We start from the raw sequence: 23,740 nt of genomic DNA, 5'->3' as shown, positions 1-23,740 counted from the left end.
TATGTTTTAATCAGGAAGTCTTGAAGAAAAGTCTTTAAGAGTTTTGTTAAAGATCATTTTGTTCTACCTTTCACTCAAGGCAAATGAATAATGGTCACTGAGATGGGTCTCTGGTGTGTTTGAACTAGATAAAATTGTTCAGTGAAGGGATTACTTTTCACAGCTTTAATGGTTTAAGAGGAGGCAGCAGAAACTGGGAATCGGACCCTGGAGCAGAAGAGACTTAAAGCTTTGGGAAACCAATAAGAATCCAGTGAGGTTAAAATATGGTTTGGGAAATGTCCCAAATTAAGAAGCAGGCTCCTTCCTTTTATGCCTCTGGAAATACTCCATAAGAGCCCCCTGCTCAGGCCTGCTTCTAATAAGGGAGCAGAGTGAAGACTGCCATTACTGCAGATGGCAGTCCTAGGAAGGGGCAGGAACCAGGATGGTTTTGATTTCTGAAATTAGGCTGGATAGAAAATCCTCACAAAAGCTTTTAACTGGAAAGTTATCAGGAGTCATAAAGGCACATAATCAAAACCAAACTCTTTCTACCACGTTTAAAATAAGTCATGGCTCTGGAAAGCTGGGCCCAAGGGAAAAGGAACAGACCAAGTCACATGTCTACTGCCAAGGTTGAAACTGCTTTAACTCATGTTCCTTTGGAGTCAGGGTCTGACCCCACAGTGATGGGAAAAAAATCTATTTACATTTCCAAAAGAAGGACGAAGTAGAAGGAACATTTTATATCATGTTCTGTATTCTAGCTGAGACAGGGGAAACAAGTTGAGCTATTCTGGGATGCCCCACAGAGAACCACCCTTTCATTTCAGAGTTCTCAAGCTGATGAGAAACAAGCCAACAGAAGTGAGTTTGCAAAGATAGAATTTAAGACCACATTTCAGAACCCCTGAAAACCTAATCAGAATAATAACACACACATACTGTTACAAACCATTCTGGTTTCATCAGTATGTCTAGGAGAGACAAAAGTGTCCTAGCCTTGTACCTTAAGGAATGCTTCTCATAATGCAAAGGAATAGGATTTCAAGGAAACTTGAAATAAAGACAGTATACTGGTCTGTAGTGTTGGAATAGATCTTTCCAAGTCTGTATTCCCAACAAAACAGTGAAGATCTTGTACAATTTGAAAACAGACAGACGGACAAAGAACAAGATTTGTGTAACGATGCGATCACGGGGAAGACAATGAGAGAGAGAGAGCAGTATCAGTTCCCCTACATGTGCATAAAACCATTATTTCCTTACTCTCATCCAAGTTTCTCTTGCCGCAGAACTCAGATCTTACAACACCCATGATCTCCGCTGTACGGGTCGCAGGGCTGGCACAGCTCTAGTGGCTTCTGTGGTCTCTGCCTTTGAGCTCACCCACCAGGGACTCCAGGATCCTGCAGCTTAGGCTGCAGGCCCGTGCTTTCCTGCTTTCAGCTAGTGGCCACTGGGGCTTGGGGGGTCTCCATGTCCCTTCTCACTCCGTCCCTGCCCTCTCCAATCCAGCAATGGCATACGGGTCCTTTCCACCCATCCTACTTTTTACCTTTTGTGCCATCAGGCTCACATAGTTAGACCAGGCAGGCCCACCTGGGGGAAAACATCTGCCTATCATAAGGTCAGCTGTGCAGACGATGGTTACATATTCACAGCAAATCTGTATTTTCATAAATACAGGGTCTGGAGATTAGACCAGGATATAATCTGAAAGCCATTTCCAACTTCCTGCCTTTAACAACAAAACATGTCAGTTAATAACATCCTGGAAGAAACATGGCCTCTCAGCTGCAATGAGTGACTGTATACAGTCGGCATCCAAACAATGCTAAACATACTGCCTTGTGCTAGAACAAAGTGCTCATATGTCTGAGAGACAGTAGACCTCTAAGAAAAAAATTAGCCCTACTAAATTACATGTATCTTCATCATATTAAACACCTTGGTTTGTTTTTATCAATTACTAAATACATATGGGAAAATAGCTAAATGAGAAAGTCAAATTCACCACTTAACATTGTTTCTATTATAGCTGTTTCTTTTTAACTTGGTATTTATTGTTGTGTATGATGTGCACGTGTAGAGACAGGACAACTCTGTGGCACTGGTTCTTTTCTTCCACATTACATGGGTCCCAGGGATCAACCTCAGGTTGTCTGGCGTGCTATGCTTTACCCACTGAGACAAATCTCAGATCCTACACTATAAATATTCGTGGAAAATGTCACATGCTAGATAATGACTCCCTATTGGTTTTTACTTGTTTGTTTAGTGTGGAGGAATAAATGTGAACATATCTATCCTATAAACTTTATAACACTGCAGGCTGAAAGAAATCAAGTGGTGTTACCTTGCATATTCTACTACATCTTACTACATTTTAAAATAAAAATCAACGGGCTGGCAAGATGGCTAAGTGGGTAAAGGCCCTTGCTCCCACGCCAGACGACCTGAATGTGATTCTCCAGGACCCACACCGGGGAAGGAGAGAACTGGTTTCTGCAAGTTGTCCTCTGACCTCCACACTCATGCGGTAGAACATGTGAGCACCATCTCCATGTAAATATAACAAATAAAAAAAGTTTGTTATATTATAGAGATACTCATCTTCTGGTGTATTTATTAAGCAAAATATTATTGGGATTTTACAGCCCATAGTTTCTACAGTTCCTGAAAAATGTCTGGATTATTTTGGAATTCCAAAGTGTCCTTAGAAGGAATCATATGAATATACCAAGTCCTCCATAAAATATCTGAGGCAAACCATTTTTTAAATTTAAAGATAATTCTAAAATCCTAAGAAACTACACATACCTTTATAAGCGCGCACATGCTCTCTACCTAGGCATCTGTGTGCTATGTATGATATATGATGAAGATGGACAAAAGAAATGAGAAGCCCTGGAAGCCCTGGCTCTAGCACGTGGTTTGCACTTCTTACACAGCACAGACATCCTCTCCCTATGGCTTGGATATACCAGTGTGCACAGCTACCTGAATATATACTGCGACGATTAAAGAACTGGGCTTGGAAAGCCTGACTGCTCCTCCAAAAGCAGTTTGTCAACACTGCTTACAGTCATTCAGAAATTTAGTTCTGGGGCTCTAGCTCAGTGACAGAGCACTTACCTAGCATGTACTGAGCTCCATCCCCAGGACAGGGAAAAAAAGCCATGAATTTACAAATCCCCAGCTCAGCGTTAAGCCCCCAGCAGCCCCAGTCTTCAAGTGTCCTTGTGTCTTCATGAGTGCCTGGGTCTCATCCTGAGAATCTTCAGATCACACCTCTTCAAGGCAGTAAACTTTCCTCGCTCAAAGCCCAAGAACAGATACTTTTCTGTTTCCTTGATTTTTGAGACAAGGTTTTACTACGTAGCCCTGGCTGGCTTCAAACTGTGGCAATCTTCTTGTCTGCCTCCTGAATGCTTGGATTACCGGCATGCAACAACCATGGCTTTGTGTGCATGTGTGCATGTGAGTGTGTTTTGTGTTTATGAGACGTGGTCTTATGTACCTGAGATTGTCCTCACAATCACGGTGCAGCTAAGTAGCCTTGAACTTCTGATTCTCCCGCCTCTACCTCCCCAGTGGTGGGATGACGAGCTTGTGACGCCATGCCTAGCTGAGATGGGTTTTGTTTGTTTGTTTGTTTTACATAGTAAATGCCACAGCTTGTTGGAAAGCAGTCATTTAAATTTAATTTAGAGCAAGCTATTAATGAAAATTTTGAAAAGGTCTTCCTAGATTTCACATCCAAAGTGAAACCGCTGGCAAGGTCTGCCAGCCTGACTCACAAAAAGGTCAGAGGAAAGAACCGACTTCACAGGCTGTCCTTGGACTGCTATTCACACACTGTAGCACTACACACAGTAACAGTGAAAATTCAAGAGGAAAATAATCCCAAGAGCCTAAGCCTAAGTAACATGTGATCAAACTTAGTAAGCTCTACAGGCCAGGGACTTCCTCTGTTTTAACTTTTTCTTTTTGTCTCACAGAAACCAAAATATCAACTCATTTATATTGGAGCTACAGGAACCATTGAATTGCCTTGGGATAACCCATGTTCAGCTTTCAGTTCAGAAATGGCACTCTTTAGCATGTAGCCTCTGACTCTTCAAAACAGTCGAATGAGAATAGAGTGTCCAAATCTTAGACAGACAGCCTGTTCACTCTACATTTTCACTAAGTGCCTGTGTATTGCCAGCCTTGCCAGTGACATCGAGTAATAAATACAATTACAAAATCTAAGACACGACTCTTTGATCTTCTAAGCACACTTACAAAACCGAGCAAGGCAAGAAATAAACTAAATGCAGTCAAGGGTCAGAGTATATGGTTCTTGCAGTAAACAAAAAAGGAGAGATTAATTAGTGATCTGGGACAAGGCTTTAAGGAAGGTCACTATCGTGTGTGACTTATAGGAAATCTGCCACAGGTTATGGCTTTTTTGAGATACAGTTACCCCGTAATGTTACTTTGCTCTGAAAGACAGCACTCCAAAAGATAAAAACAAAACTGAATTAAAGAAATTATTATTCCATTTTTATTCTACTGCAGGGAAGTGGAATCTTCAAGCACACAGTTGTTTGGATTTAGGGGTTTCTCAGAGCTGACTGGGTCTATTAAAATGTAGACCTCAGCAGAGGAAATGTAGCCTGGAGGCAGGGCAACGGTCCTTCTGGTAAGAAAACGCTTAGTAATTCATGCTCTACTCTATCCAAACTTGTTACAACTTAATAGGTTCCAAGTTCTAATATTTGTTTCAAATTTATTTACAAAGCAAATTAATAATATAAACAAAACAATAAAATCACTTGACTATAAGGATCTGTTTTTGAGTGCTAAAAATGGCTTTAGAGAAACAATTTACATATAATTGACAGACCCACTAGACATGATGTGAGGTCATACCACCACAAGGCATGGCATATTTTCTTTTCTTCTATCTAAAGGAAGAAGCCAATCGCTGCATCCAGACTGCAAAATAGTGAGTTTAAATGGCTTTAGGTCAGAAAGGGTAAGAAGGAAGTGGGTTGGATCCACAAATAATATGTTTCACTTGAGTGTTAAAGAATTTATTTGATCTTAATTCTAATTTTAAAGTTCCAAATTAAAATGATATAAAATTCTTTAAAAATTTTTTAATTGTCACTTTCCCAATTATTCTGCAAGGGCTTCCTTCCTTTAAAATAGGTGGACTTGCCCTCATCTTCTTTTTCAAATCAATCCCAATAATCGGGATACTGGCAATAGTCTAGGACTATTTCATGGAGTCACAGCGCTGTCCCTGGGGCAGCTGCACATCCTGAGTACAGTTAGACAAAGACTCTGGATCCTGATTGCTGCTGCAGCATCTCCAGTTATGAGATCTTAGATAACTAATTCCCTCTGTTTCAGTGGTTTCATCAGTAAAATGGTACTCAGGGTTGAAGGTTACTGATAGCACTAAGAAAGGTAACAAACATGAGTCCTTGGTGCTGCGCTGGCCAGCGCATGCTCTGTAAATGACAGCTACTCAAAGTGCTAGTTTCTCCCAAGTTTCCATGCTGTCTCTCTTGTTCCTCTTTGGTCCTTTGAGTCTCCCAATGCTTGATGACTACTAGAGGGATCAAGGTCAAATAAATTCCTTAGCACTGAAGTGAAACATTGTGTTTGTGGATCCAGCCCACTTCCTACTCACCCCTTCTAACTTACAGCCATGTAGGCTTATTATTTTGCTAGGTGGATGTTACTCTTCCTCAAAGCAATACAAAGATTTTTAAGACTTATTATACTTTCATTTACTTTACAATTTAATTTCAATCTAAAAATACTTAGTGTTTCACACAGTCTTTAAAATAGCTACTTATGTTTTACATGGCATCATGCAATCAAAGAAGCTTGTTGGATTGGAGGCTGTAATGACGTGCCACTGTCAGATAACCAACACCCAGTGCATAAAAAGCAGGTCAAGATCAGAACCAAAAGAGACCTAAAAAAGAACAAAGGGCTGACGAAGTCCAACTCCATTTCCCCTCGGCCTTCTGAGTATAATTAACTGTCAGCTCACCCAAACATGAGATAGAGAGAAAAACCAAGCCAAGCCATGTGAATGGTCTGGGAACGTCTTCAAACTCGAAAAACACAATCCCTGGCTACACAACCATTGTGTATCGAAAATAAAACTAGAATTCAGCTGCAAACTCATAACCAATTGACTCTCAACTTCCTAAATTTCTGGATCCTTTGAGAACAGAAGCTTATTACTGTAACAGAAAGCTGACTACAGTGCTCCCAGGCAAGGAAAGCAGACCCAGGGCCTGCTGTCTCAATGCATACGGTTCCCGTCGTGACTGCAAACAGCGGCTGTCACTTCTGTTTCACACTCGGTCCTTTCTTTATGGGACCTTCATTCCTTAGACACATTTATCTCTCATAGCTTTCATCATTACTATCAATCTTTTCAGTCTGTAATTAATTTATTATGTACTGAGCTCTAGATCAACTATAGGATTAATATCTCTTATCTGCAATGTACAGGATCAAAAGTATCTCAGATCTCCATCTCTCCAGGGCATGTGTATGAGAGAGAAAGGTAACTATAGAACACACACACACACACACACACACACAGATAAATGCTAGCAGATAGTTAAAGTGTAATGCTTATTTGATAATAACTCTGCTAACTACATCTTGAAGTAAGTGGATCAGCATCTGAATATCTTGAGTTCTAGAAATCTTTTAATTATGCAATTGTTCATTGAATTGCTCATTATGATACAAGGATCTGACCTGTATTTATAGCCCAAGATCACTAGCGTTTAGTCTGGATTGCTTCAGGTCTAACATTGAAATTGAAAAGGTTTTTACATAACTATTTTTCATACCAACTACTAGTGTACACAAAGGGAACAGTTAATCTGTTTGCTTTATTTTATAATCACCCCTAATCATTACATTAGATAAACTGAATGATAAAAGGTTGCAGCTTTCATAGGAGCTTATTTATGTAAGGACTCTGGTTTTCAGGACAAAGGCAGTCTGCCTCTCCACTTTTCATCCTTAGGTATTATCAGTCTTGAGAGGTGCTTTGTATGTATAACTCTGCCCAACACCAAATACTTTAATAGTATATTATTTTATGCTCTTTACTTAGGATACTACATCTGGGGCATTACCAATCTGGAATCCTTTTTGTTTTGCTTCATTAAACCCCACTTTATAATTCATTATCATGGAATGAGAAACATTTTTCTGGGTGAATAATGCTAATTAGGGTGCAATCTGTTAACCATTTTTTTCTGCCTAATTAAATACACTATCCATTTTTGTTTGTTTTATTCCACTCAAGAAAAGTCAATAAACTGTGATTCTTTAGTCCAAGGACCTTCTGGGTAGTACTGATAGAGTCTGTAGGAATGAAAGTAAGTCCCCCATTAGAAACTATTACTGAAGTTCTAAGTATGTGTATACTGGCTTAGTTAATCCATGTCCTACATAGAGCCTTGATAAGGTAGCTTCTGAAGCCAGCGTGTATTGAGCAGAAAGACTGGGAGTTTTGAAGGCATTAGCTCCTTTCGTGTAAGCTGTGGCCTGCTCTTGCCTCTGTAATACCATGGTTCCATGGTAAGTAGGTAATAAGTCACCTGCTCTGTTTTGATGTGTGGTCTCATATGGGCTAGTCTTGATTCATGCACAAGCCTCCTGTCTCAACTCTCTGAGAAACTGGGATTATAGACTGTGCCACGTGCCAACCAATCTGCTCTATTAGTAATTCTCTCACAATTAATATCTCATGAGCATTTGCTATGTTATAACTCCTGTTTTGGATGCTGGAATTCATAAATGAAAGACATATTTTCTAATTGGAGAGATGAAAAACCAAGTTCATATCCAGGGAGATGAATTTTCTAAAAGGACATAGGTTCGGAGTAGTTTTGTTGACTCAAGTAGAAAAAAATGTGTTAGCTTTGTGTGTGAAGGACAATAGAAGCTAGATGGCAAAGAAGACCGACCCGTATGACAGAGGCAGAGGGGGAAGCATGAGAAAATAGGACATTGTTTTGAGAGCTGCAGTTCAGTGTAGCTAGAATGAAAGATACATTTATAATAGGAAAGAAGGGATCATGCCATGTGGCTCTTGGTCTTTCACTCTTAGGATTTGGGGAGTTATGCAGTGGACACAGGATTGATGATTTGAAGTAGAGTTGTGACCCAAGTTGCATATTACAGAAATAAGCATTGGAAGCTGAATGCTGGAGGGCGCAGGAGCCACTCAAGTCAGGTGTCCCCCGATGGCAGGGGACTGGTCTGAGATGTTCTCCAGGGAGCACAGGAAGCATTCTGCTGTTTAGATGGTGAGCTGACCAAGCTTGAGGGCTGATAGAATGGGAGCAGGGATGGCCGTGGGAAAGTGACAGGAAAGAGAACAAACTGAACTGTCAACAGTGAGAGGCAGAAGCGTGTTTTCATGTCAGGACTGACTGGATAAGAGGTGCTGTGGGACATTCAGATAGTGACATTCAGAAAAGGTACCTGTAGCCTACCTGAGCCACAATCTGAAAGGCTCCAGAATTGAAAACTTTGAGGGCCAACATGATGCCACAAGGAGAAAATCCCATTTCATGTCACATTAAAAATGGAGGTGTACTAAAGACTTAGTAAAAAAATAAAATTAAATTAAAATCATCTATACACTACATGTTTAAAGTATATAAGAAACAAATGAATTTCTTGTTTTGGGATCTATCTCCAACATTTCTTATTATGCAAATGCCCCAAAATCTGGAGAGAAAGAGAGATGGAGATCTGAGATACTTTGATCCTGTACATTGCAGATAAGAGATATTAATCCTATAGTTGATCTAGAGCTCAGTACATAATAAATTAATTACAGACTGAAAAGATTGATAGTAATGATGAAAGCTATGAGAGATAAATGTGTCTAAGGAATGAAGGTCCCATAAAGAAAGGACCGAGTGTGAAACAGAAGTGACAGCCGCTGTTTGCAGTCACGACGGGAACCGTATGCATTGAGACAGCAGGCCCTGGGTCTGCTTTCCTTGCCTGGGAGCACTGTAGTCAGCTTTCTGTTACAGTAATAAGCTTCTGTTCTCAAAGGATCCAGAAATTTAGGAAGTTGAGAGTCAATTGGTTATGAGTTTGCAGCTGAATTCTAGTTTTATTTTCGATACACAATGGTTGTGTAGCCAGGGATTGTGTTTTTCGAGTTTGAAGACGTTCCCAGACCATTCACATGGCTTGGCTTGGTTTTTCTCTCTATCTCATGTTTGGGTGAGCTGACAGTTAATTATACTCAGAAGGCCGAGGGGAAATGGAGTTGGACTTCGTCAGCCCTTTGTTCTTTTTTAGGTCTCTTTTGGTTCTGATCTTGACCTGCTTTTTATGCACTGGGTGTTGGTTATCTGACAGTGGCACGTCATTACAGCCTCCAATCCAACAAGCTTCTTTGATTGCATGATGCCATGTAAAACATAAGTAGCTATTTTAAAGACTGTGTGAAACACTAAGTATTTTTAGATTGAAAATGAAAGTATAATAAGTCTTAAAAATCTTTGTATTGCTTTGAAGAAGAGTAGCATCCACCTAGCAAAAATGATGAGCCTACATAGCTGTAGGTTAGCCTAGGTCTTGTTATATAGCTCAGGCAGACTGACTTTAATCTTGTGATCCTCCTGCCTCAGCCTCCCGAGAGCTGTTCTCAGTTACGTCATACTATATTAAAGGGGCATATTTTTTATTATTTATTTATTTGTTTGTTTGTTTGTTTGTTTTTTTCGAGACAGGGTTTTTCTGTGTAGCTGTGCGCCTTTCCTGGGACTCACTTGGTAGCCCAGGCTGGCCTTGAACTCACAGAGATCTACCTGCCTCTGCCTCCCGAGTGCTGGAATTAAAGGCGTGTGCCACCACCGCCCGGCAAAGGGGCATATTTTAATCAGCAAATAATACTTTGGTACTAAATATATGTGTTCAGAATTTTTAATTTTTTTCTACTTAAATTTTGGTAGCACTGGGACTTAACATAGGGCCTTGTACATTCCAGACTTCATGACTAAGATTCCTCAGCGCTGGCTTTTTTTTTTTTTTGTCTTATTTTGAGACAGGGTCTCACTAAGGTGTCCAGGCAGTCCTTGAACTTATTGATCTTCCTGCCTCTGCCTCCCGAGCAGCTGAGATCACAAGTAGACCTGGCTTAGAATTTTAATGTTGAAAAACTGCTCTGAAAAGAAGCCTTTCTGGTGGTTGTATGAACTGGGCGTCTTAAGTTCCAGCTGCTTCGAGGTAAGAGAAGAGAGTTTCTACTACGAAGAGACATGGTTCTGTTTTTCCAGAGTGACAGATCAGATGACAGATCAATAGCTCAGAGGGATGTTAGATCTGAAGCAATCCAGACTAAATACTTTAGATACAAGAGATGCTAAACTATGAGAAATGAGTGTAGATGCCAAGGAACTCATTAAAGAAGTTACTTCATTCATCTACAGGAAACTCACAATGCCACAACCGTTCTCAGTGTAGGCTGCAGGGTTTAGGAGGACAGAGAGGACAGGCGGGTAAAGGCTGGCGGTTTGGTTGTTTGTTTTAGAGAAGACAAGCTGAGGCTGGCCTTGAACTCAACTGTGTAGCCAAGGCTAGTCTCAAATTTATGACCTTAGAATTCTTTTCTTCTTTTTATATTTATATTTTATTTTATGTGCATTGGTGTTTTGCCTACATGTGTGTTTGTGTGAAGGGAGGATGTTGGATCCCCTGGAACTGGAGTTACAAACCATTGTGAGCTGTCATGTGGGTGCTGGGAATTGATCCTGGGTTCCCTCGAAGAGCAGCCAGTGCTCTGAACCACTAAGCCATTTCTCCAGCCCCATGATCTTAGAATTTTTGTTTCAGTATTCTGAGAGCTGGATTTATAGGCATATGCCACCTTCACACCAGGGTTTTTTTTTTTTTATTTATCTGAAAGAATGTTTTTTTCTGCATGTATATATGTTTATCATGTGCATGCCTGGTACCCACAGAGGTCACTGGATTCCCTGGAATTGGAATTATGGATTGTGAGTCAGCATGTGGTGGCTGGAAACCAACATATATATGTATGTATATGTATATATGTATAGAAGAGTAATATGCACTTTTAATTGCAGGGCCATCTATCTCTCCAGCCTTTAAGGGGGTATTTTTTAAAATCATGTTTAACAGTATAATTTATGTTCAGAGAATAAAAATAAAAATATGAATGAGCAAAAGTAAACATGAATCTTGACTGTTAAGGACATGTACTTTCTCCTATTTTGATACGAGTGATACTTCACGGGGGAGAAAGCCACACAATATACAGGCAGGCAGGAGGGTCTGTTTGTTTCGTTTTGCTTATTTATTTATTTATTTATTTATTTATTTATTTATTTATTATTTTGTCTATGTGCACATGCATTTGTACAGAGCTCAGAGGATAACTTGTGGGAGTTGGTCCTCTTTTCCATCATTTCCTGGGAATCAAACTCAGGTCATCAGGCTTAGTGAGAAGTGTCTTAACCTGCTAAGCCATCTTGCTGGCCCTGGATTAAACTCTTATATTATTAAGAAGGTCGCAGGCTTACTGAGTACAGAAATCTGTCATTACATAATTCAAAAAGTATCAGCTACTGCCAAGTGTTTGAAAGTAAAGGTATGTGATAAAATAGTTTCTGTTCTAAACTCACTAAAAATCATCCTGCCTTTGTTTTTACAAGTTAAAAATAATATCTAGTCAGCTAGTTTTAATTGATCCATAGGGTTTCCTGGACATTTGTTGAAGAACAAAATGTCCAAAATATTCTGTAGGTAAACAGCCATTATTTAAAACCTCTCCGAGGACATTTTCCTTACATGGAAGCATTTCATAGTTCGCTCCTTTACCACCACTAGAATACTAACAAACTTTTAAACACTTGTTCAAAAATTCAGTCCTGCTTTGAAGAATGTTGGATCAATCAGGGACTGAACCTTTCCAATGATGCAATCTCTAGCTGATTAAAAACTACACGGGGAGAGGGAATTGGAAGATAGAATAATTGGCCATGTCTTTACTGTAAAGACCTAGTCATTTTCTTTAAGAGAAATCTGAGGCCTACAAGGCCTCGGGATCTGTGGAGTCTTTGGCCTCAGAGGGCATGACTGGAATTTAAGAACCAGTCACAAGAGATTCAATTATGGCCTGTCAGTTGCCTCCCTTGGTCTACAGACACAGTGTTCCTCTTCCCTGCAATTTCAGTTTCCCATATCCCTACCATGGATAACTTTTAGATTCCTGCAGCTACCTAGGTTTTGAACTATTATTTTGGCCCATAAGCAGATCCTTGAACTTGACCTTCAAATCTATCTGCTCTGCACTCAGTGTTTCGGATAAAACTTTGGAAGTAGAGAAAGCTGAGCTGAAACCTCGGCCGCTTCCTATCCAAGCGATGCTAGGCAAGCCACACCTCTTTGATGTAACCCATTAACACTCAGCTTTCGGGTGGCAGAGAACCAACCTGTTGCAACTAGGCATCAGAAGACATATGAGCACAAGACCACAATAAATGCGCTGTTCATGGGGTGTCCCAAACCAGTTTTTACAGAGTACCCCAATTAGTCAAACATGAGAGTTAAATGAATAGACGAGTGAAATCTCATGAGATGACTCCTAGCTAGGTAACTGGTCCCAAGAGTCAACAGCCTCCAAATTACTTCTACACATCTTTCTCTGTCTCAGTCATTAAAGACATTCCCTCCAAAGCCATATGAAAATCAACATTCTCTACAGTATGGTCTCAAGCCATCTGGACACTGGAAGTTAGTTACAGTAAACTGATGCTATGGTGGGAATCTACAGCCTCCGGCCACTAAAACTGAGAAGTAGTCACTACTCGTGTTTTGATTTCCTGTAATTTAAACTCTCAAATGTGTTCCCACTGTGCTCTCTGTCTAAAAGGCAGGGGTGGGAGGTAAGAGAACCAGGATAGAAAGAGTGGAGACAAGAAGGAGCACCAGATGCTAAGGAAGGAAAAAGAAAAAAGGAGGGCAGTTACTAAACAAGCTTGCTGAGCAGTCCCAGGTATCCCAGATGTCCCTGGGGGCTGGGGTTTCCATGAACTGAATGGTAATAACAAGGGGCTCTTTACACCCAAAGGCGCTACGGGCTATGACGGGGGAAGGCAGCGCATGGAAGCATTAGCTGGAGTAAAGCTGCTCAGTTTTGTGGACATCAGTTAGGGGCCACAAGAAAATATCCAATGGCTGCTGCAAAAAGGGCCTGGAGCCTTGTGGTGAGGGAGGTACAGTCCATGAGGAGAAGGAATACTCCAGGAACCCAGGAGCTCAGTAGTGGTGACACTGTACAGCACTGTACAGTCTCCCTTGGTCCTCTCACATAAAGGACCATGAGCAAAATAGTACCATAAGATTTTTGGGGGACTCTAGTAACTAAGTATCTCTAGCTGGAGTTGCAGACCAATATGCTGCCTCCCAAATTTTACTATATGATAACCTACACTCGGAGGGAGCCACTGAAAAATGAAAATAAAACAATAAAAAGAAGCCACAGTCTGCTGAGGTTTCTTGCAAAACCCCACAGCTCTCCAAATAAGGAATCCTGACTGCCCTCTTCTTACGCTGCTGTGTGTATGTTACAGCGCAGTCCAGCTCCCTAGAGGGAGCTGCTCCTTGCCTGCTACCTAATATGCCCATCAGGGCTTCTCACTGCTCATTTGCCAGTGGTGGCATGTCTTGCCTTTGCCAGCTTTTGACCAGGAGGACACTGAGTTAGATACAAATGTCCCTATGTTAAAAAAATTAAGCAGAGCTAGTGACCAGAGGAAATGGAGAAAGTCTTAAAGAGCCCTGCCCATGATATCACAAGCTCCTTAACCCAGCTGGTTGTCAAAGGAGTTTACTGATGGTACCTGAGTGGAATGCTGCCTGCCAGTATCCACAAGTCTTAATTCACTCTGACTTTTTATTACTCACAGAGACATATAAATCAGGTAAAGGCATACACTGTCTCATGCACACACATATGAATATGCATACAGAACTTGGAAATGATGAAAATTTGATACACACAGCTTCATGCCATTAGGGAGCTTTTTCTCTTGAAACATAGTATTGATCCACAAAACACAGGAAAAACAGCAACTAAAAATGAGTTAAAAAAAAAATTAAAGCCTGTGAGTTCAAGGCCAGTCTGGTCTACAGAGTGAGATCCAGCACAGGCACCAAAGCTACACAGAGAAACCCTGACCTGAAAAAAAAAAAACAAAGAAAGAAAGAAAGAAAGAAAGAGAGAGAGAGAGAGAGAGAGAGAGAGAGAGAGAGAGAGAGAGAAAGAAAGAAAGAAAGAAAGAAAGAAAGAAAGAAAGAAAGAAAATCCCCATAACACATTGTGATAAAACCCTAGAACCTACTAAGGGTGGTGCACGCCTTTATTCCCAGTACCTGGGAGGCTGAGGCAGGCGGATCTCTATTAGTTGGAGGCCAGTCTGGTCTACATAGTAAGCTCTAGGCCAACCAATACTCTATAGTAAGACCCTGCTCAAAAACAAACAAAAACAAAAACCCCCTCCAACCCCCCCAAATCAAAACCAAACCAAAAAACCAACCAAGCACAATCAAACTAAAACAAAAACTAAACAATAAAACACATCCAACAAAAAACTCCCCAGAATCTTATTGCCAAGCAGTTTACAACATATTAAAAGCGAAAAGACAGAAGCTGTAGCCTGAATTATTTAGTCTGCTTTACTTAAGACAGTATCAAGTACTGTGAATCACAACTCCTTTAAGGAGAGCTATCTGGGGCTTGCAAGCTTCCTCCTTAACTGACTTCTATATATTCTGAAATGCCCCCTTCCTCAGTCTCAACCTGCAAGTTACATGGAAACACATTTCCCACCTTCGACATAACTATGATCAGACATAAATACAAAAGGCTTACTCGGAGTGTCTTGGCAGTTGGGGAAGGAGATGCCGGGGGAGAATCAGACTGAGATTTCCTATTCCGTGTGAATTCTTTACTTCGTGTATATAAAGAGGACATGGTTCACGGGGTTGTAGACAGACACCCAACCTCTGGATTCTTCACACAAAGCTGAGAACTGTCCCTGTAGATTACTCTGACAGAATCTCTCCTTTTGAGTTGATACAAGATGACTTTGGATGGAACTAAATAAAGGACAAAAACCACCTTGTAAATTATAGTCTTGAGCTCTGAACCAGTCCTCAGTTACAGAGTCTGAGAGTCGTGTCCCATCAATATTTCAATTCAGCTTCAATCACAAGTGGGAGCAGGGTAAGGCATGTGCCAAACACCACCATTCATGCCTGGACCGGATTCTTGATTCTCAAAAGTCGCTTCTTACTCAGGTTGGCTCTTGAATAAAACCTGAATCTGGGCTCCCGACGACTCTAGATTAAATCCCAGAGGAGTGACGGTTCTGGATCTTGCTGCAGAAGAGTCTGAGGAGAAGTACTGTCACTTTATCCAGAAGGAAGAAACACAAGTCCTCCAGAAGTCACCCTGTCCTTGCTTAGCCTGATTCCACTGGGCTGTAAGGGTTTGAATCGCCGGGCTAAACTCAGGTTAAACAACTAAAAACACAAAGAAGGAACTAAGTTTATGAGAAGGAAGCAGTCTGAGGAAGTCAAGCTTCCCTAAGTCCTTCCAGACGAGCTGCCTTTGCTCTAAACACTCAGAGTCATACGCACATCTTTCCCCTCCCCTCTTCTATTTTCTGACATTCCAAATCCCCATTCGCTCAGCGAGGAATGCTGGAGAGTAGCCAAGGGCAAGGATTCACTTTCAACCCAGAACTCAGTTGCCACTTGCAGAAGGAAAAGAAAGCCCCTAGCTTCTAGGAATGGAGGCTGCAGGCGTGTCTAGGGGCAACCCCACAACCTCCAGTAGTTACTACCCCAGAGCAGACAGCAGTTGCTAAGACTGATTTCTCTAAACACTTTTTTTTCATACAAGAATGGTGATTTTCAACTCTGATATCTCTCCAGGAACAAGCCCAGACAGAAATAAGAAAGTACCTTCAAGCCTTTTATGTGCAGTTTCAATGCCCTGTCATCCCGCATCGTGAGAAAGGCCAGCAGTTTGAAACTCTGGCCCACTGCACAGTAAGCTCTGAAGACCAGAGATCTTATTGGCTAAGTCGCTATTAGAAAATGTGGCAGTTTCTTAGGACACCAAACAGCAAGGAAGAAGATTTGAAAGTGGCACAAAGGTGGAGAGAACCAACTGTTAATAGGTGACAGTTTCGGAACTTCAAGACGACAGGACTCAGCAGCACAGAGAAAACTAAGAGTTAACAAGAAAGGAATTTCTTTGCTGGGCGTTGAAGGAGTTTGGATTTGGCCTTGAAGAAACATCTCAAATTTAATCTCTTGCATTCTGTTGTCATCACTACTCTGTCCAACATTTCTAAGCCAAATGCTTTCTAAGCCAATGGGTTTATCCCCAAAGTAACAACTCATTTCCCTCCAGGCTCTTGGAAACTCTATCCCACTCTCCCCTTTCCACGTGAAATTTATACTTTTTCTCCCTTAAATCCTTCCAACTAATAGCTCTTCTGCCTCAATTGTTTTGATATCTTCTTTATTCCAAACACTAATTTTATGAAACTAAATAAGCAAAAGTGATCATCTACTTGGGGGGTTAATTTGATGACTGCAATTTAAGGAGGATTTATAATGAAGTCATGATTCACTTTCAATCTGAAAACAATTCCTTAAGACTCATTAATCCTACAACAGACTGGAATTATAGGCTCCATGTAAAAGGCCAATTATTTTGAGAATTCTTATCTGTGAATTTTTTGGAGATATTTATTTTGTCTGTGTCTGATGTGGGTGCACATGTGCTGTGTGTGTGTGTGTGTGTGTGTGTGTGTGTGTGTGTGTGTGTGTGTGTATACACACGTAAGTCAGAAGACAACAACTTGGGGAGCTTTTTTTTTTCACCATGTGGGTTCCAGGGATTGAATTCAGGTTGTCAGGCTTGGAATCACAGCCTTTAGCCACTGAGCCATTTTACTGATTCCCAATCTATGAATTTTATATTATGGATCTATCTTACATAGTTAACCCTGTCAATATGTTGAATGAACATTATGTCATCATGGTTACACTATTTTTTTAAAGGGACAGTAAGAACAACTCAGCCACATTTTCTGGATCTGTTTCTCTATAGCTTATATAGTAACTTCACACTTCTAGCAATTGGAGAAGGACTGACTATAAACCCCTTTATTCTTAAATGGCTATTGTTGTCTCTTCTCGGTTATATCATATGTCTATTTAAGGAAGTTCTAACATTGACAAATTCTTTTATATCATTTAAAGTGTTCCCATATATCAGATGTTATCTTCTTTCCTCAACAATGCTGAAAAGTACATTGTTATATTATTATCTAATAGATGAGAAAACTTAGGTTCTAAAAGGTTAAACAACTTGGCCAAAGACACACAGCCAGCAGAAGTGAGCAAGAACACCACTACTGAGGGCTGAACCCTCCTGATTCAGGTGAATGAAAACTGATGTGGAAAGACCTACTTATCAATCAAGGTCTTCAAGAAAACCATGGCCTTAAAGGGGATGTAGAGCATCTGAGACACTCACAGGAATACATTAAAGTCTAGACCAAAGATAACTTCTCCAGAAAGCTGAATCTAAACTCTCTCTTTGTTCACTTGTTCTTTTATATATTTATTTTCATCAATTTTGCCAAAAATGTATTCATCTGATTCAAAAAACATCAATTCCCCCATGAAAATGAAAGCATCTTTCCCATCCCAATGAAAAGAACAGAAAGGAAATGTACTTGGCTGCAGTTATACAGAGAATCTAGTTTTCAGTTCTACACCTCTGCAGTATCATTTCTAAAGTAGGACTCAGAGAGTCAAACAATCTACCTTTGTCTCCATATTGGTCCATTTTAAATTTTATTGTCCTGGCCAAAGATATTGATGATGACATAATCACACTGTCCCTTAAGACAATCAGCATGGGGGTATCTGATTAAGAACTGCTTTCTTCTTTGCCTCCCCAAGCAAGAATTCTTCAGTTGCTAACTGAAACTATTCTTCTCAAATTGAGTCAGTAGCCAAAGAGCCTGGCTAGGAAAAAAATCCCAGAAATAAGACTTCATGAGCTAAGCTTTATAATTGCTTAAAATACAATTTATTTCAGAGGGGCAAGACAAAATGATGGGCTCACCTGTTTTATTTCTTCTAGGTAAGATAAAGGGAAGGGGTTGGTGACTATAAATGAATTAAGAGTCCCAGGCAGTCAGTTCAACAGTCTCTAACTACAAGAACAAGCTAATAAAGGGTTTGTATTTGAGTTGGCATAAACCAAACTTGTGAACAACAAATGAAAACCCTTACAGAGTGAATCCTGCTCAGAGCCCCCATTGACTCAATGCTCCTAAAACTTAAAGGAAAAACTTAATGAATCAGGTATGTTTTCGTTTTGTTTTTCTCTTATTATTCAAATCAAGAAAATGGAATGCCATAATTTAAAAGTGACACTTGGCAAACTGCTGGTGATGATACCAAGCAGTGAACATGCTCCCACTGGGATGGCTAGTTTTAATCGTTAACGTGACACAGTCTTGAATCATCTATGAAGACAGTCCCAATGAGGACCTGTCTACCAGAGCAGGTTGGCTTGTGGGCATGTCTAAGAGAGACTGCCTTGATTGTAACTGATGTGGGAAGATCCAGCCTAAACTGAGCGGCACCATTCCCTGAGTCTGGGTCCTGGGTGGTCACATAAAAGAGAAGCGAGCTGAGCAATAACAAGCATGCATGGATCTGTTTCTCTCTCTGCTCTTGACCATGGATGTGATGTGACTAGATGTTTCAAATTCCTATCACCTCGATTTCTCTGCTATGATGAAATGTAATCTGGTATGGTAAGCTAAAATAAATCCCTTTTCTCCATTTGGCTTTTTCTCCAGGTATTTTATCAAAGCAAAAGAAAAGACACCCATCATGCTGTACTTTTGGAGAGATAGCATGTGGGCTTTACAGTCATACACCCTGGGATGAAAGCTAAACCTTTGTTCAACTCTCTGACATGGTTCTTTAACCTCAGTGAGTTTTATTTGGGTCACTTTCAAAATGGTGAAATATAATGTGCAGTTATATGCTTTAGGGTTAATATACAGAAAATTAATCAAATTGTACCCAATACGACTATACTCAATATAAGGTAGTTATCATAAAAAGTGTTTGGCTGATACACATATGCCTTTATAAAACACATATAAAACTCTAAATGAAAATCTGAGGCAAAAGTCTAAATACTAGCTTTCACATTTTATGCTCATTTACATTTTTTATTTTTATTTATTATTTTGGTTTTGGTTTTTCAAGACATGGTTTCTCTGTGTTGCCCTGGCTGTACTGGAACTCGCTTTGTAGGACAGGCTGGCCTCAAACCCACAGAGATCTGCTTGGCTCTGCCTCCTAAGTGCTAGGATTAAAAGTGTACACCACCACCGCCTGACTTCTTTTTTATTTTTTAAAGAATGATTTCATTTTTAATTATGAGTATGTCTGCATGTGATCACGTGAATGCACGTGTACACAGAGGCCAGAGGTATCAGATTCCCTGGAGCTGGAGTTACAAGTGGTTGTGAGTTGCCTGATGGGGTGCCGGGACTTGAACTCAAGTCCTCTGAAGAAACAGTACCCACTCTTTACTGCTGAGGCATCTCTCTAGCTCCTGCTCTTGCTTTTCTTCAAGCCAGGTAGAAGGCTACTATTAAAGGGTTAATAGAATCTCTTTTCCCTCTGCCTACCTTGTCCCTGATCTTATTTCTTGGAAGGTGAGTCCTGGAATACATGGAGGGTATGGTGATGAAGCCATAGCCTGGCATCGTTAGGGGACAAGGACACTGAACAAAAGAGAAAATGTACTAAAGATCATAGAAAATAGGTTTCCATTGCTTTTTAAAAAGATAGAAATATGAAGGGGAAAAAAGAAAGCTGGAATGACTTCTGTGTTTTTGTACAGAATTGAAAACAGTGATATGGTTCACGATTTTCAATATAGATAATGAAATGGAAATGTGTACATGTATGTATTTCCTTGCTTCTGCTTACTAAGAGGGACTGGGAAAAGCAATACCCTACTAGCATTTGGAGACCAGCACCTAGATTACTGCTGCTGAATGCTACTTTCAACTAAAGGAACCAGACTCCTGGGAAAGTGATAATTCCAGAGCTGGGAAAGGAAAAGAAAATGAACTTGGGTCCCTAAGTAACAAGAAGACATCAAAAGTCTGTTTAGAAAAGGGACATATGAACATCAAAAATTAAAGCAATGAACTAGCTATTGAAGAAAACAGGCATCCATGAATATACATCAATATGAAGAAACAAACAATAATAAAAATAAATGAGGAAAGTTCTTCCTTATGGTAAAATGTAGAAAGAGTGATGAAGTTAGAAAAAGAACTGCCATTTTTTAGAAACTATCATTGTAAAGTTCGTTCAGGAAAGAAAAGCAATGAATCCCAAACCAGTAGTTAAAGTGGATGAGTGAGTGACTTTTACTAGATCCTAAAGTATTCCTTTATAACACACTGATAAATCACTAAAGAGCAAAAGGAACTCTGCCACGGAGACTCTTGGTATATGCCATCTTCATTTGCTGATCAAAGGGAACAGCACAGGGAGGAGGACAAAGAGTCTGACAGGAAAAGAACATACAGCATCATTCCTGTGACAACATGGCATTACGGCGCTAAGCACACAGACAGGGTCTAATTAGGACGAAGCACTGGACACACACAAGTCAAGGGGTATAGAAGGGACATTATTGAGACAACGGGTGGGACTTGGATTGGGTCACTGAGTGAAGGGAACAAAGAGTTCTTTGTCCTGTTTCAATATTTATGTGGTTTGAAACTGTTTCAAAACAAAAAGAAAAGAAGTCTAGCTCTTCAATCTTACTAGGGTGGGAAAAGAGGACAAAGGGATGCCTTACCTCCAGAGAACTCTGAGAAAGCTTCTCATTTCAGAGGACTCTAGGATTTCACATACGGGGTTTCTCAATGCAACAGACAACCATTTGGGAGGGTACCATGACTATAATTTGAGACTCATTAACAGGTCATAAATCAAGTTAGTGGCTCATATCCAGATGGATAAAAAGTGAAACAGACCAGTAAACCATGAATGTGTTACACAGGAGGATTATGCTTTCTTGAAACTGTTGTTTTAGTTGCACAGAATACATTCATATATGGACACAGTATGTATCAGATCATAATGTAGAATGTATTTCATATTCAGTTATAGCAGAAAGTTGGAAGCTGCTGATGTGAAGACACTGATAGCTTTTGCCACCGGGAAGAGCAAGGGCGGTGCTTAGTCTGGCATAATCCAAGGACAGCCTCGATCAGTGAAGCCTGAAGAGAGTACTGAAAGTCACTATCACAAATGTGGGAGCTGGTGGGCACTACCACTAGGCAGGAGAATGAGGATACTATGGTGGCCAATGTCAGAGTGTTGGCCACACAAACATGGAAATTCAAATGCAGCCTGCTAAAACTTATGTGGTACATGACATAAAGATTCCCTGAATGTCACTAAAAGTTTTTGGAGACAGAGTCTGACTTTGTAGCCCTGACTGGCCTCACACTCAGAGATCTGCCTGCCTCTGGAGTACTGGGATTAAAGGTGTGTGCCACTGGGGTGGGGGTGGGGGGCAGCCTTGCCGTTACAGGTTTCCACCAGAGGAACTTGTACTTAACATCATATCAAGGTAAGAATGTTGGGAATGGCAACTCACTTTTCTAAATCATGACAGAAGACACCCCACTAGCTGACAACTCAAAAGCAAGTGTCATTATCACATGAAGAGGGGGCCAGTGGTAGTTACCTCTGTCTTCAGTTTTCAAGTTTTAATTAGGGAGAAGGAAGGAAGAATTTTAAAAGAATATAGAATTAAAAAAAGAAAAGAAAGGGGGGGCAGGGAGATGGCTCAGCAGTTAAAAGTTTTTGCTGCACAAGCCCGATGAGCTGAGCTCAACCCCGAAAAGCCAGATGTGGTGGTGCCACCTGAAATCCCAGCACTACTGCAGGATGGGATCTGGTGGAGACAAGGGAACTGACAGGAAGTTCACGGCCAACTAGCCTGGATCATGTTACACAGCAGCAAAATCACAGTATCCTGCCTAGAAACAAGGCGGAAGGTGAGAAGTGACCTCCACATTCATTCCATGGAGTGTGAGTGCATGTGTGTACATGTGTGTAAGCAAGCACATGCACACACACAGACACACACACACACACACACACACACACACACTCTCTCACCAACAGAAAGGAGAGCAGGATCAACTTCTGCAGCGCTCCTGTGACAGTCCTGTCACCTCTCGAGATGTCAGGGTTGAGCCTGAGCTACAGTTTATGGCAGCATTAGGTGACTGTAGTCGGAATCTAGGTCTAATCCTAGACTCTTCCGAAATATCTTCCAACCTGAAACTTAATCATCTACAACAGTGGTTCTCAAACTGTGGGTTACTACCCCTTGGTGGTCGCATATTAGATAGCCTTCATATCAGATATTTACAGTTCATAACAGTAGCAAAATTACAGTTATGAAGAAGCAACAAAATAATTTTATGGTTGGGGGTCACCACAACATGAGGAACTGTATTAAAAGGTCGTAGCACTAGGAAGGTTGAGAACCATTGGTCTGGAAGTACACCTACTATTCCATTTTTGGTATAGTGACAAAAGAATTCTTTACCATTGTGTATTTACTCTGCTACAGCGAAACTATGGGCAAGTCTCCTAGGAAAGGTGAGCACAGCTTCCAGATGGCAAAGGTCTTCAAGGCCCAGAGGGGACCCCGACAGTTTGGTAGACATTACCTCATCTTTCAAGAATTTCTTGGCTGCTTCCTACAAATCAACTTTTAAGTGGCTTAGTTTGTAATAAACTGAGTTGCTGTAATACGTGCGTTTTAGCTCAGATTTCGGGAAGTGGTAAGGACTCAAATATTACCAGTCAAGAATTATAGTTTAAATAGGTTACCCATTCTTTGAAGCCAAGAACTGGACATAGAACAATCATTTTCAGGCATGTTTATGGATACAATGGTCAATAGACAGATTTTTATTTTCATTATCAACAGGTACTTTTCTTTCATTAGTCCATCTACAAACTATTAACTGTTTACTCTCCATGCAATGTGCCATTAGAGAGGTGTAAAGTTCTTTACAACATGATTCCTATCTCCAAAGAGATCCCAAGAGATCTTCAGATTTACATAACTACAAAGAGTCTCCTAACTGCTTTAAAAAAAAAAAACCCTAGTCTTCTATATTTTTTAGAATTTTTTAAAACTCTGTGTCTGTGTGGGCTGTGTATACTTGGTTCCCACAAAGGCCAGAATAGAGCATCAGATTCTCTGCAGCTGGAGTTTCAAGAGGCTGAGAAATGAACTTGGGCCATTTCTCCAGGCCCTTCTATACATTACATACTTGTTTCTGATCTCACACCAAGCAAATCATCTATTTTTTGTTGTTGTGGTTTGGTTGAAGGCTTGAACTCAGAGTACTCAAACAGTGAGTGGCATTCCCAAGCCCAAATAAGTGGTTTTTAAAGTACTTCTGATGGCACAGAGTTAAATCAGAAGAGCTTCAGTGTCTGTAAGAGCCTCATTCACTGGCCTGTGCATGTATACTGGTATTTTATTGCTAGGTATCTA

General features: G+C 40.5%; 1 protein-coding gene across 5 annotated transcripts in view; it reads right to left on the bottom strand.

Annotated features, from left to right (window-relative positions):
- Ppp1r12b (protein phosphatase 1 regulatory subunit 12B) overlaps positions 1 to 23,740 on the bottom strand; it is a 204,422-nt gene that overhangs the window by 23,482 nt on the left and 157,200 nt on the right. The window contains exon 1 of one of the 5 annotated variants that reach the window (XM_059281125.1): positions 14,945 to 15,857. The exons of the other annotated variants lie outside the window; for them this stretch is intronic. Within the exon in view, the coding sequence (XP_059137108.1) occupies positions 14,945 to 15,046 (102 nt within the window). The 5' untranslated portion in view covers positions 15,047 to 15,857. Of the gene's footprint in view, positions 1 to 14,944; positions 15,858 to 23,740 lie in introns of those variants that run through there. 5 annotated transcript variants of the gene reach the window in all.

The sequence above is a fragment of the Peromyscus eremicus genome, chromosome 15 (assembly GCF_949786415.1).
Source record: "Peromyscus eremicus chromosome 15, PerEre_H2_v1, whole genome shotgun sequence".
Lineage (NCBI taxonomy): Eukaryota > Metazoa > Chordata > Mammalia > Rodentia > Cricetidae > Peromyscus > Peromyscus eremicus.
Note: the sequence above shows the minus strand (reverse complement) of the source record. Positions and strands in the feature narration are given on the sequence as shown.